General features: G+C 42.5%; 1 protein-coding gene across 2 annotated transcripts in view; it reads left to right on the forward strand.

Moving 5' to 3' along the window:
• LOC138250508 (serine/threonine-protein kinase Nek5-like) overlaps positions 1–15,440 on the forward strand; it is a 350,116-nt gene that overhangs the window by 251,214 nt on the left and 83,462 nt on the right. For both annotated transcript variants that reach the window (XM_069205454.1, XM_069205455.1), the window contains exons 16-18: positions 6,686–6,787; positions 9,537–9,617; positions 11,025–11,093. In XM_069205454.1, coding sequence (XP_069061555.1) covers positions 6,686–6,787; positions 9,537–9,617; positions 11,025–11,093 — 252 coding nt within the window. The remainder of the gene's footprint in view (positions 1–6,685; positions 6,788–9,536; positions 9,618–11,024; positions 11,094–15,440) is intronic.

Below are 15,440 nucleotides of genomic sequence, written 5' to 3' on the forward strand. Positions count from 1 at the left end.
AAGTAGCGAGAAAAAGTACCTTTCCATGTCCATTATTAGTAATAATTATTACACTTTTGTAGTGCACTTTTTTCTGGCCTTTAGGTGCTGATAACAGTTGTTGATTATTACTCAAATTATACTTATTTTATCGATCCATGACCTAGATTGCTACAATTGATTCATTGGTCTACTAAATGATCCTTCTGGCTTTGTTGGCTCTAATAAGTTATATCGGGTCAGATGTCCATACAAAGTATGGCCTATGTAGCATATCCCAGTAACATTTTATATCACAAATGAGTTGGCATGTCCCCCAGCATTCAGAAACAGTTAGCTAATCATCCCAGTGGCATTATGTTATAGCATAGGCTTATGTAGCACTTCTGCGCTGATGTTACAGAGTCACATATTAAGCTCTTGGGTAAGCCTGCTTTGATGAACCCAAGCAGAACTTCATTTTCCCGTAGGCATAGATCGGAGAGTTCTAGCAAAGAGCTTTTCCTTGTAATGTCCAACGTCAACAAAATAAATTAAAATGTGTGTCACTACTTATTCAGGCATCTATCATTCTGTTACTATATTAAGTGAAAGACTAGGATGCTAAATTGACATGGTAATAAATCAGGTTCTTTGGCTATAGGAAAGAGAGGCTGCAGTTTTGATCTGAGCTGTTGCATTGTCTACGCAGAGTCAAGAAAACCTAGGCCCATATTTATACTCGGTTTGCGCTGAATTAGCTTCATTTTTTTTTTTACGCTAATTCAGTGCAAAACTAACTCCATATTTATACTTTGGTGCTAGACACGTTTAACGCCAAAGTTATGGAGTTTACGTCGTTTTCTGGAGGGGAAAACCTACCATGCGTCAATGAGTTGCAAGGTAGGCGTTTCCGGCCAGAAAAGGACGATATGGCCCTGGCGCCATATTTATCCCCCCTGCTAAAATCCAGCACGAGGGATAGGGGCCTTAAATAATGGCGCTAAGCCTGCTTAGCGCCATTATTTAACGCCTGGTTGTGGGCAGGCGTAAGGGGAACTGTAGGCATATTTCCATGGTCAGAGACCATTGAAATTGCCCACAGGTGCCCTTCCCTGGCCCCAGGGGCACCCACACCAGGAGGTCACCTAAGGATGGGGGACCCATCCCAGGGAAGTCTGGGTGAGTATGTTTATTTTTTTTCCCCAACACAGCTCAGGGGCCCTGACTTTGGGCCCCCTGCACGGCGCTGGCCTCAATGGCCATGCCCAGAGACATTTGTCCTCTGGGCATGGCCATTGGGGTGGTGGACATGGCTCCTGTCTTTACTAAGACAGGATGTCCATGGGGGTTGTGCCCCAGACAATGGTGCTACACTGCTTAGAGGCATTTTATTGCCTCTAAACAGTCTAGCTCCATAATTTGGTGCACAAGCCCAGGTTCCCCCCATGCCACATGTTAGCATCTGCTAGGACACTAACAGGGCCTTAGCGCCATTCCATAAATATAGCACCCAGCCAGCCTCATGGAATGGCGCTATACTTTTTGACGCAAACCTGCGCTAACGCAGGTTTGCGCCAAAAAGTATAAATCTGCCCCCTAACATCTAGAAGTGAATAGGGTTCTATCAGGACGCCTTTCCTAGATAGTGTGGGAGTTACAGCAAAGCCTTCTTCATAGAAAAGTTTCTGTTAAACATGAGCAGCAACACCAAGCATAATAACAGGTAAAAGATGAAAATGAAGAAAATCCCATTCCAGTTTTATCATTAAGGAAACAATTTAATGATTAATATAACAAAAAAAATGAAGTCTTTTTTAAAAACCGAGCAGTCTCTGTAGTAATAACTTAAGCACCATAATGCACTGACTGTAATTCACACAAATGACCAAAAAGGGCAGCAGTGTACTAGTTTGAAGCCCCCAAACCATGCAAATAACATCAGTAACTGGTTTCAAAACACACTGGGTTTCAGGTAAACCCTTTAATTTCAAAACACAGATTACTAATTTACAGCAACAGAATTCATGGTTTTAAAGGTGTCCAAGGAATAAATGTCCAGGACTGTAACTTGTTGTTCCGTGCACCAAAGTGGGAAATATATTTTCTCCACCTTCGCTGATGATCAGACCTAAAAGTCTAGTCTCTGTGGGTCCTTCCAAGTTTTCTTCAGGGCGGAATCAGTAATTGCTATTCCTTCAAGCTTTCCTCCTCGGGTAAAAGGAAAAAAGCTTCTCCTAGTCAGATCCTAGTCTCCCTTTGTCTTTGTGATGTCAGCAAAAGGCTAATATTTTATTTGACATTTGATGCATTAGAGCGATTTTGCATTTAACCATTGAAATAGATAAGCATGTAACTGAAAGTGGGTACACTGATGGGGAAAACAAACATTGGAGGTGTAGCTAGTCTCAGAAGATAGATTAGATCCATTCCAGAGACATTCAGTTGTATGTTGGAGAGATATGTTTTTATTATTTTCCTGAATGCCGCACTACGAGGGCAGTTTAAATCTTAAATGGTTGGGAGTTCCAAAACAAAATGGTGGCTCAAGAGAAAATTTGTTTGAGAACTTGGGAGGTTCTGATATTGGGTTTTTTAAGATGTTCTGTGGTTTGATGCCTCAAGTTTTTTTTTACTTCCAGAGATTGTGAGAAGGCTGCCGAGATGATAGTGCAGTTCAGTGATTGGCTTTTTAAGCTAAGCATCCAACTATAAATGTTAGCCTTTCCTTGAGAGAAAGCCATTGCAACTCCTGGAGGATGGATGCAATGTTGTTGAAGCTCAGTTTTTCAGTAGAGGACATAAGACGAGTTGTAAAGTAAATAGCTGCTTTGATGAAAGCCAGAGATATTTTGGGGTGCCAATAAGTATGACATTTCCAAAGTCCAATGGATAGGATTATTGCATGTACAAGAGTTCTTGGTGAAAGGATTTTTCAAGGTGGAGGGGGTGAAATTTGGCTGACCTGAAATTTTTATTTATATATGTGATAAGCAGCTGCGGCTCGCAGCTCTTAAAAGGGGTGGGGTGGGTGCGGCGCGACATGGAGAGGAAGGGGGATGAGGGAGGTGGGAGCTGGTGGGGATACATTAAATTTAAAAAATAAAAAAAAACTTACCTTAACTTGCCGTGCGCCGCTCCTCCGTCGCAGGCTGCAGGCACTGGTTCCCAGCCTGCCCTGCGCCAATCCTAATTCTGCTCAAAGCAGCGTCAGGATTGGCTGGGAGCACCCAGGCAGACTGGGAGCCTGTGCAGGCTCTCTCCAGCCCAGCAGCTGTATTGCTCGGCTGGAGATACCCTACTGCGCAAGTGTGTTTGGCCGGCCCAAGACGGCCGGCCAAACACACATGCGATCTGAGGGAGAGTGCTGAGCACTCTCCCTCAGTGCACACCACCCGTGGCCTCGCCCCTTTCAGAACGAAAGGATAATAAACATAGTTTATTATCCTTTCGTTCTGAAAGGTTTGCAGCTACTGCTGCTGGCGGGGGGCGACGGTCCTCCACCCATATGGAGGAGCCGCCCCTGGTGATTTTGATTTGAGTGTCAAGCCCAGTGTCTTAACATAAGTGGCCAGAGATGGATCAAAAACCTCTTCTTTGAGTTTGTCAAATAGATTATGGTTGAAAGTGTTTCTGTGTATGTGGGAGAATACTTTTGGATTGGTTTAGATGAATTCTGGTGAATGAATACACTGAACCCCTCGAAAACCAAACTCTGGGAGTCTAGAAACAGCCTGAAGAGAGTAAGCTCATGTATGGAGCCTTGAAGGACGTTGCGGGCATCAGTGACCAACCAGAGATATGTTTGCTGATCATCTAAGCGTCTGTGGATCTGTTAGAAAGGACATTAACAAGCTCAGGACCGGGCTGCAAAAGCTTGTGCGGTGCTCTAGAGAATTCAGAAGCTTTTTGTGTTCAACTGTGTCAAATCTTGTCAACTGGTCTTAGAGAACAAGGAGTCAGGCATCTCAAATGTCCAGGGCATAATTAACATTTTCAAAGATTTTTACAGTATTTTTTGTGCTAAAACCAGAGGAAAAGCAGAATTAATAGTTGGTCAGTAGTTGTTATCTATTATTATAGGCAAGCAGTTGCTTGAAGTGGCACCTCTCTATAGTTTTCCCTGTCCAATGGAGGTTTGAAATAGGCCTGAAACTTGAGACGTGTTTGAAGTCCAGAGTAGTTTTTTAATGTCAGTGATTTTCACAATTTTAGAGATTCTTGGATGACTACTAAGGAGAGGCAGCTGCTAATCAGGGAGCACCAGAATTTTGTGAAAATATGGAAGTTGTCTTTAATAATACTAGCAGGAAGCAAGTCCTAATAATTGATAGCCTGAATGGTCTCACAGAGGTCAATAGTGTCAATAAGGGAGAAAGCAGCCCCTTGTGTTGTTGATATTGTTTCGTAGATGTGTCTGTACATTGGAAGTTGATTTGAAATTGTTTCATAGCTCTGATTATGTTCACAAAAAAGTGAAGTAATTCATTACATTTTTAGACTGTGGGTCTTTTCGAGTAAAAGGGGGAAGGGCTGTGTTGTGATGAATACATTGAAAGAAAGATAAGGCTGACTTGGAACTTTGAACTTGTGGAAAGTTTGACTTGGTGGAGTTCATGGTAAGTTACTATGCTTTTATTAGGTCATCTAGCTTAGTGCATAGTATGGGCAACATCTTAGTGTACCAAGCTTTTCCAACATGACAGTGTTTTCACTTTTGCTCCTGGAGGTAGCTATTTAACCAAGGTTGGTGTCACTGTGTTTGCTTGGGTTTAAGGTGAAGAGGAGGGAGGGTGTCTAACATTTCAGGCCATATATTCATGTAGAGTGTTTTTGATGTTATCATAAAAGCAAATTGACTGAGACATGGTGAGGGAAGACCTCCTACAGCAGATGGTGTGATTCATTTTAGGGATCAATACCAAGATTTTGTATTTTTTGATTTGTCGTAAATTTGAGAAAGAGGAGTTTGAAAATGGAATGAAATGCATGGTGGCCTGTGAGTGAACCAAACCCCTGAAAAATATGAAAGGGAGCTCTTCCTGTCAAGAGAGGATGTGGCCAGTTGCCTTAGTCGTAGGGATACATCTGAAGTTGGTTGTATTTCACTACTGCTACTTAGAAGGAGCAAGTTACTGCACCCAGAGGAATGCTCTCCTTTGATAAGTAGGGTATCCCACAAAATGGCAAGAAAAATGGAAAGAGAAAGAAAGAAGGAAGGAACGTGTAAGAAAGAAAAAGAGAGAAGGAATGAAAGAAGGAAAGATAGAGAAGAAAGAGAGAAGGAAAGAAAGCAAGAAGGAAAGAATGATAAAGAAAAGGGAAGAGAGAAGGGAAGTAAGAGAGAAGGGAAGAAAGGGAAAGGAAAGAAAGAAAGAGAGGAGGAAAAAGAAGGAAAGAGTGAAGGTAACATTAAAAAGCAAGAGAAAGAAAGAAAGCAGGAAAAAGAAGGAAAGAGTGAAGGTAACATTAAAAAGCAAGCGAAAGAAAGAAAGCAGGAGAGGGAACAAAAGAAGGAAGGAAACCAAGAAAGAATGAGAGAAGGAGCGAGAGAGGGCAGGAAGAAAAAAGAAAGAAGAAAGGTAAGAATGAAAGAAAGAGAAAGAAGAAAAGAGAAGAAGAAAAAAGATTGAAAGATGGCAGGAAAGAGAAAAACGAAAGAGAAGGAAAGAAAAGGAAAAGAAAGAAGGAGAGAAAGAAAAATGTAAAAAGAGGATAAATTAATAGAGAACAGTTTTATATGGACACAATCTAATCTGGTATGCTGTGAAATAGCAGCAGTCAGAAAACCACAACACTCTAAACAGAACTTACAACAGCATTGAAAGGAGATGGGATCTGATAAATACGGAATGTGCATCTGATGGTCCTGCTATCACATCAGGCTCTAAACACAAAGGCAACACTAAAGTAACTATAAAGTTAAAAAAAGAAAATATTAGCACTGAACAGAGCTAGCTTGTGTACGGACATGCTCCTTTTGAGAGAGCGAAATGCAGTCCCTCAAAGTGAAGTTCACCAGTGGATTAAGTAGGCTGATCCACTGGCCCATGCTATATGCTGATCTACTGGCCCATGCTGTATGCTGCAGCTGGCAGAAACAAAATGTGAATGACACAAAAACAGACGAATGGATAAAGAGACGTGGCTGAAAGCCCCTATATTTAAGTATATTATACATGTTTTTTTTTAAATCTAAAGGTCTTGGCTAAAGGCAAACCTAAAAAGGTGGTAAACAAAGGAAAAAGATGGATGACAAAGCAAAATGATGGATATCCTAAAACATGCCACTAAACTGATGAAACAAAAAGGTTTGAACAACCACTTGTTGCAGAAAGCTCCCTGCCATCCATTATCAAGGAGTTAGTACTACAATAGGGTAACTAGCAAATACAGGTTTCTTGTGCTTCTAAAATGTTCAAAACAGCAGAATCTTCACTAAAACAAGTAATTGTAAACATATTACATCAGTATTGAGAGGAAAGCTTTGACATTGTTTTCACAAATTTAATGCATGACTGCTTACCATATTCTTAAGGTAATCAAACCATATTCTGACAGGTGTTATGTCTTATGAGCCCCAGTTATTGGAATCCTCTAGTGTACATATGTGTGTTATGTAGATGTCAGAATTGCAGTGTGATGTAACATGCTAGCTCAGCAGTGGATTTCGTTTTACCACTACATGACCATTTATTATTTTAATTACATTTTGTACATATTACAGGATACTCCCAAAAAAGTAGAAGAAACATATCTTGTGAAGCCAGGAGGTGCTGGGCAAGAGCCTGCCCCCCACCATGCCCCTAAGGAAGAAAAGCCTGTGCAGGTATAAAGAATCCTGTTTTTCATTCACCGTGATTTTCAGTGATTATTTGTTGCAGTGCTGCAAACCTTATTTTAAAATGACAAATGATTTAGAAAGATTGGGCCAGTCAGTTTCCAGAATCTGTTTCAGCTGACCCTGAATGAAGATGTTGGGGTTTTCATAATATACTGTTTTGAGGAATGCTGCTACAAGCACCTTATTTACTCCAAGAAGGTTTCCCACTTCTTCTAACTTGTCTTCCAGTTCTTGAATGTGGCTTATGTTGATTTCTACACGCCTTAATAAAAATGAACAAGGCAGTGCTAACAATAAAGATGATTTGCCAACTTCTGAGGTGTAGACTTTTACCTCTGACAGGTTTCTAATACCCTTGATTCATATTTTCTTCAGGTGAGTTTGGGAAACATTTGTAGATCATAAGTTGTTTGTTTATTCCCTTCAAACTGGTCCCTGAGGTCCATGAAGGATCTACTGGGTAATGTTAACAGAACCCTATGCAAACATAACATAACCTCCGATCCAATATAATCCCTCTACTGACCTCCTATCTTACAAGACATGTTTGTTGATATCTTACATCTAGTTAGAGGATGTATATGATGCTCCCATGTCTGCCTCCACCTACACAACCATTATCCAGTATTTAATGCCCTATGTACGCCTCAGATCCTTAACTAGGACGTGGATTCATGTCCAGTACTCAAGATGCCTCCCTAATGTCACAAGTGGCCCCTTCCTGTAGCTCAGGATATTTCCACTGCTGCAGGTCCTGGTTGTCTTCTTTGCCCACCTCTGGTATTCTTCTTGACTCAGCCGATCCTCAGCCCTCACACCTGTCATCCTCCGGGGGTTGAAAGTGGCATGACTTTTCCTCTGCTTTACATAGTTGAGGCCAACGTTATAGAGCTTAGTATTAGCAGAATCAAACCCTATCCTGTGTCCCGCACAGTCTGTATAAAGTTGAAGTAACAATGTCACCCTGATGTTTTTGAATGGGACTGAATCATCAAACTAGCAATTTGAAGACTTGCATCCCCGTCCTTAAACTTGATCATCCATGTAATGATTCTTCGAAGAATCATCCCACTGGATGCTGATGGCCCCAGAACCAATTGACTAATTCTAAAGAGAAGAAGGCTGATAGGCTGTTGGTCTTCACTGCCGAAGTAATCCATCCCTTGTGGAAATAAAATCAATATTAAGGCTCTCAGACCTGTCTGGTATCACCATGACTCGGAAATTGTTGCATATATATCTTGCACATCTTTACTCCTGTACAGAAAGAGACTCATGTCAGTAATTTGTTTGAAAGTGTCTTTGATCACCCTCATGTCCCTCCTCACCCCTCACCTTGGTGAGACCCGTATTTGCTATGTAAAACGTTTTGGACATCAACTGTATTAACTCTAATGATCACTTTGAAATTCAACACTAATTGAATATTCAAAATTTTGAAAAGAAAATTGAAGAACAGGAAAAATAGTGACGCACACAATTAGGAGGAATAGAAAAAGACAGGGAAAAAGAAGATGGAAGGTAAGACAGATATGCAGTAAAATGAGGGTTCCCCCAAAAGAAACAAGCATTTGCAATGCAGTGGGTCTCGCATTTCTTTGAGTTAGAGCCATTAGTATTGTAAACTCCTAACCGTACTTTTCTTGCCACATAAATTGAAAATGAAAAGTAAAACAGTTTCCCATAAGCGATCTGATGGCCGCCATGAGTACGAAGCAGGCACAAAAAAGAAAACAGATGTTCGCACACAGTGAAATGTATCAGCAAAAGTGCAATTAGCCATGTTACCGGCAAAAGTGCAATTATCCATGTAACTGGTAAAAGAGCAATTATCCATGTAACAGGGTCAATGTCATGCAAAGCGCTTGACTACTGCCTAGTGAGATCGTGCTGCCTATGAAATAAAGAGAAAAAGTAGTCCAGAAACCATACGGAAAACATGGAGCCTCATATGTTTTCTGTAGTTGGCTGGTGTTCTCAAGGAGGGCTAAACACCAGAAAAGGCATGACGTATGCATGCCTTTCACTAATGAAATCAAGTGAATTTTAAAAGGCAAGCCCACAAACCAACCAATCTGATGGACGTGACATGGGTGTGGGGACAAGCCCATAGAGATATTACAAAAGGAACAGAGCACTTTGCGTGCTTGACCCTATAAAGAAATGGGAAAAACAAAAAAAAAGAAGCTGAAGGAAACAAAAGATCCAGGGTGAAAAATACAATTAATGGGGCAAAGGAGGAGTCTAAACACACACGCAAATGAACAAAACAATACTATAAAGTACAATTTGAATTTCTGAAAAATAACTAATTATAAAAGGAAGTATAACAACTAAAAAGTAAAAGCTTGAAGTATTACATCTTATGCAGTGAATCTGTTGTAGATGTACAAGAACATCATCAAAGGGTACTTTTGATCAGGTGTACAGGCACCGGGGGGGAATCAGGACAGTCAAAATCTGCTGTGAGGAGGTGGCCATCAGAGTCTCAGCTCTTTTGAAAGTTAGTTGCTCATACTGGTTTTAGACAGTGAAAGCCAGTCTTTACCTCTAAATCTGTTTGGTCATTCTTCAGGGAGAAAAATGTATAAACTCAAAATATGTCATCCGTTCCTTGCGTGAAACTGTCAATAGAATCCAGACCTTGTGGTGATCACAGGTATGGTTAGAATATAGGTCTAACTTCAGATATATTTTAATGCATATTTATTCAATATTGTTTGGTTGCCTTCAGGATATGGAGATGAATTTGAAAGCAATCAGAATGCAGACTTGGAAAGAACGAAAGGAATTAGAAAAGAAACATAAAGGAAAGGTAACTATAGCCAGAATTCTTTCATTGTTGCTTATCTATCTCTGTAGAATGGGTCTCATATGCTATTGCTCCTTTCCATCTTAATAGTATAAATGTACACACTTTTAATATCCACAACTTGACAGTTGTGTCATATCCTGCCTCCCTTAGTCCTGTGTCTGTGTCTCACTATGGTATTGCCACGACCTGAGCGTGTATAATGTATGTGATGTGTTGATTATGAATATCCCACTAGAGGTAAAGACAGGTCATTAGGTAATGGGCTGAGATGTTTTCAACATGTTCCTAGTGAGGTGCTTCTTGGAAGTTGATACAGAAATTGTACCTGTAACACAACTTGGACTTTGTTTCAATAAATCTACTTGTTTACAAGACAACTATGTACACGAGCCCGCCTTCATACTGGTGACATGATTTAGTGAACAGTTCATCCATAAAAATAAGTTTGCAAAACAAAATTTCAGTAACATAAAAAAGCAGATTGATTCACCCCAGCAGTGTCCTATTTCTACCTTGAGGTACATGGCAAAAGCATAGACAGCAGTAAGAATCTGCAGTTACAGAGAAGAAACTGTTCCTGTGTGTAGCAGAAATGTGAATGGTGTGCATGTTCGTGTTGTGCCTCCGTTGGTTAGCAGAAGTCCATAGTAGTGTGCTGGTAGTGCATCAGGAGAAGAGCCCCTAATCTACCAGTGATGTCTTCAGTAGTTATAAGATGCTTGCTTTCTGGGTCTTTTCCCAGTGATGTGGGGTGTCCTTTTAGTTATTATTCTTTTCAGCATTTATTTGGGATTGATGGATTTGAACTGGCATGAAAACGATTGTGACATTAACTTACAATCTGATGACTTTACCGATTTAGGAGGTGATTGTTTAAAATAAGACAAGGAGAGTATAATGGCATTGCAAGACTGATGTTCTCTCTCCAGCAAATTACAAAACTTAAACAGCTCTGTCAATGCCTGATAGGCAGTACCTCTCAGATGGACCAATGAAACCGTCCACGTGGTATGCTGAAATTAGCAGAGTCCTCTGCTGTGCTCCACACACCAGGTATGATTGACCCTCCTCAAAGTGACACAGTGGCTTTCATGAAATAATTTGTCACAAATCATGTTTGTGAACAGCCCTATAAATAGTCAACAATCATATCCATGTGTTTGAGCTTGTACATAGAGTAGTAATTTTTGTTTTCACCACCCCTAATGTAAGCACACAAAAAAGATGGGATATAAAGGCTTCATGTAAGAGACTTTGGGTCTGTATTTAAGTGTCAGACTGCCACTCTTTGGTCTGAGTAGGTTTGCCTAAACATTAAGTTACATTTAGATACACTCTGCTTATTTGTGGGTCCTTATTGATAAAATACTTTATTAGTAGTAATTATGCATCACCACTTTTTTTCAGGGTGGAGTGAAATTTGAGATCAATTTGGATGAACCATTTACTCAGGAGGCTGACTCACATGAAGATGAGGTAAGGTTTTAAATATTTTTCAGGAATTGTTTAGTACACAATTAAAAGCATAATTTGAAAGTGATCTTACTTGCACAGTTGGTGTCATATGTACTCTGTTCAGCAAATTGACACAATAGAGCATACAATTACATTTGTGTATGTTTTACAGTGCTAAAGTAGTGAACTGAACATTTCCAAATTGTTATGCTTCATCCCCAATGCCAGGTCCTCACAGTTAGGATAGGCTTCTGTCACTTGTCAGAAAAGTGAAATTGACAATGTTTTACTTTGTCAAAATATACTGTGCAGGACGATAACTAGTGGAAGGTATCAAGGCAAAATTGCAGAATTGTCTTGAACATCAGAAAAGTGGTGTCTGCAGGGCAGACTTCTCTGCTGCCATTAGGTTGTTGGGTTGGAAGTTGGAAGGTGGTTGGGTGAAACTTGAGATGAGTGGGTAAAGTTTTCACTGATGGAACCAGGTCTGCCAGTACATCCCGCCCACCATTTGGTCCTGTCCTGCAAGCCTCACAAGGCTCCATTGTCCTGGTCACCCACCATGAAAATGAGAGGGACAGGAATGATGAAGTCATAAAGTTCTCATCAGAGTATATACCTGCTGATAAGAGGCTGTGCAGTGCATATGAGAGTAGACCACTGCAAAGGGCCTGCACATAGAAGGCTGCAGTGGGCTCCTGACTTTGTACTAACTAAAATGCAGCAACTCTAAGGAAAGAGGCTGCACCTGTGCATAGGAAGCAATACCTGTGTTTCTGAGACTGCAGTGAAAATATCTTAATATATTTTTTTAGGAGGTTTTTTAATATTTGTTTTTAGCTGATTTCACTTCAACAGCACATTTCCATGGTATTCATATGTATATCAATACTAAAACAACAACCAACGATCAAATTGTGGCATCACAAAATTGGCTGGGCATCATACACACTGCCCCAAACATCACAACTGCAGTAGGTCCCATATAGTTAACAGACATTTCTAGTCAGGAGCAGCAAAGCACACCTAACACGAAACCCATGGTCAAGTCCCTTTCAACTAGCCAATCCAATCTTTACAGCTTTCCCTCCCCAGAACCTCAACAATGCCCCAGCAAGATCAGAGCAGTTCATTCAACAAAACAACCTATCCTGTCCATCCATACATCTCCTTTCCAGACAACCCAGTCCTTTTCACTCCCCTAGTAAACTCTGTTGACCCCTCCTTGCTACAAGTCTTTCATTCTAAGGCTGCCTTTTATCCTTCTTGGCCTTTAAGACCATAATCATTTTGTCCCATCTTCCTATTCCCCCTTCCTGGTTTGCCTGTGTAGAACAGCCAAAGTATCACCCTCTGCCTCTGCCCACTTCAATAATTCTCTCATCCAGGTTGTAAGAGAAGGAGAGTAAGTTACCTTCCAAGACATGGGTATCTGTTGTTTGACCAGCAGGCAGACCAAATGTGCAAATCAATTCTCAAACCTAGTAAGTTTTGGCTTTTTATGCAAGTCTAGCACATCTCTTATTAGGACTTTCTTACAGTAATCTCTTCAGTGAGTTCCTGCTCTGCTTCTCAGTAGTGTATGAGATCTGGACAATTTCAAAACATATGCACCAAGTCTGCATTAGGACCATAATATCTAAGACAACTATCTGGCACCGCCAGGAAGATCCTATGCTTTCTCTTAGATGCTAGGCATGCTCTATGGAGTACTTTATGCTGTATAAACTGCAGTTGGGTATTTCTAACAAAATGTGATGAATGTTTAAGTTTTTGGGACCATTCTTTGGGAGTGAAAGACCACCCAACATCCTTTTCCCATGCTCCATTTAATGGGGAGATATCTGCTTTATTTAATTAAGCTGTGATACAGCGCTGTTAAATATCTTATTGTTTTATTGCGGTGGTTTACATATCGCCCACATGTCACATCCAGAACACTTTGTAGTGCTAACTTTGTTAGGTTCTGATATGTTTTTACTAGTAGCAGAAGTCTGAACCTGAGGCACAGAGGTGGTCCCCATTGTATTGTTCACTTTAATGGTGCTGACCCCTGTACATAAACAATATTGATCTTGATTCAATCAATCAATCAATCAATCAAGGATTTATAGAGCGCACTAATTACCCGTTAGGGTCTAAAGGCGCTGGGGGGGAGCTACTGGTCGTAGAGCCATGTCTTGAGGCGTTTCCTGAATGTCAAGAGGTCTTGGGTCTGGCGAAGGTGGAGCGGTAGGGAGTTCCAGGTCTTGGCGGCTAGGTGAGAGAAGGAACTTCCTCCGGCGGTGGTGCGGCGGATGCGGGGGATGGAGGCGAGGGCGAGGCTGGCGGTGCGAAGATTGCGGTGTGGGTATGGAAGGCGAGTCTGTCGTTGAGGTAGGCTGGGCCTGTGTCATGGAGAGCCTTGTGTGCGTGGATGAGGAGTTTGAAAGTGATTCTCTTTGATACTGGTAGCCAGTGACGGTCTCTGAGGTGGGGGGAAATGTTGTTGTGGCGTGGGATGTCCAGAATGAGGCAGGCGGATGCGTTCTGGATTCTTTGCAGCTTTGTTAGGAGTTTGGTTGTTATTCCTGCAAATAGGGCATTTCCGTAGTCCAATCGGCTGCTGACCAGGTCTGGGTGACAGTTTTCCTGGTTTCGACGGGAATCCACTTGAAGATTTTGCGGAGCATGCAGAGAGTGTTATAGCAGGAAGAGGAGATGGCATTGAACTGCTGAGTCATGCTGTGTGGAGTCCAAGATGAAGCCTAGGTTGCGTGCGTGGGTGGTGGGTGAGGGCGCGGTTCCTAGGGAGGTGGGCCACCAGGAGTCATTCCAAGTTGAGGGGTTGGTGCCAAAGATGAGGATTTCTGTCTTGTCTGTGTTTAACTTGAGGTGGCTTGATTCCATCCAGCTGGCGATGGCGTGAAGTCCGTTGTGGAGGTTGTTCTTTGCAGTTGTAGGGTCTTTCGTGAGGGAGAGGATGAGCTGAGTGTCGTCTGCGTAGGAAACTATGTTGATGTGGTGAGTTCATGCTATGTTGGCGAGGGGGGCCATGTAAACGTTGAAGAGCGTGGGGCTGAGCGAAGATCCTTGGGGAACGCCACAGATGATTCTGGAGGCTTTTGACAGGAACGGTGGGAGGCGGACTCTCTGGATTCTGCCTGAGAGAAATGACGAGATCCAGTTGCGTGCCTTGTCGCGGATTCCAGCGTTGTGGAGGCTTGTGCGTAGAGTGTGATGACATACCGTGTCGAAAGGTGCGGAGAGGTCCAGGAGGATGAGTGCTGCTGTTTCTCCTTCGTCGAGCATGGTCCTAATGTCATCTGTGGCAGCAATGAGTGCAGTCTCGGTGCTGTGGTTTCTGCGGAATCCGGATTGGGAGGTGTTGAGTACCTTGCTGTCTTCCAGGAACCGGGATAGTTGGCTGTTTACGATTTTTTCGATGACCTTGGCTGAGAAGGGGAGGAGAGAGATCGGCCGGTAGTTCTTGGGGTCCTCTGGGTCTGCCTTTGGTTATTCATCAGGGTGTTGATTTCTGCGTGCTTCCATCTTTCTGGAAAGGTGGCTGACTCGAAGGAGCTGTTGATGGTTTTGCAGAGGTGGGGGGCAATGATGATGTTTGCCTTATTGAAGATATGGTGCGGGCAGGGGTCCGATTGTGATCCGGAATGGGTGGAGGCCTTGGTGGTGATGGTGTCCTCTATGTTGACGGGGGTCCAGGTGTGGAGGAGGTGGGTGTTGCTTGGAGCGTTCGGTTCTTGGGTGTTTGTAGTCAGATGGTGGGTCTGGGGTTTGAAGCTATTGTGGAGTTCTTCTATCTTTCGATGGAAGTGGGTTGCCAGTGAGTTGCAGAACTCCTGTGATGGCGGGGGTTCGTTGGAGCAGGTCCTGGGGGTGGAGAGCTCATTGACGATGCCGAAGAGCTCTTTACTGTTGTGAGCGTTGGCATCAATGCGGTTTTTGAAGTGGGTCCTTTTGGTGGTACAGATCAGTTGGTGATGTTTGCGTAGGGCATCCTTGAAAGCGATGTGGTTGGAGTTGGTAGGGTGAAGGTGCCAGGTTTTTTCCATTCTGCGACATAGCCGTTTGGATTCCTGTAGTTCTGGGGTGAACCAGCTGGCCTTGATTCTGTGGGAGGTGTTTGGGGGCTTTTTGAGCAGTGCGAGGGTGTTGGCGTAATCTTCTATCCAGCGATGCAGGTTGGTGGTGGCTGTGTTGGGGTCCGGGGCCCCAGGGGGTGGGAGAGTGGAGATCAGTTGATCCGTTGATATTTTGCTCCAGTTGCGTCAGGGGGTTGTGTGCGGTGGTGGTGAGTGACTGGTTTCTGGTAGGAGAATGGATGCAGCAGTGGTCTGTCCAGCTGAGTTCAGTGGTGTGGCTGAAAGA

This window comes from Pleurodeles waltl, chromosome 8 (assembly GCF_031143425.1).
Source record: "Pleurodeles waltl isolate 20211129_DDA chromosome 8, aPleWal1.hap1.20221129, whole genome shotgun sequence".
NCBI classification, from domain to species: domain Eukaryota; kingdom Metazoa; phylum Chordata; class Amphibia; order Caudata; family Salamandridae; genus Pleurodeles; species Pleurodeles waltl.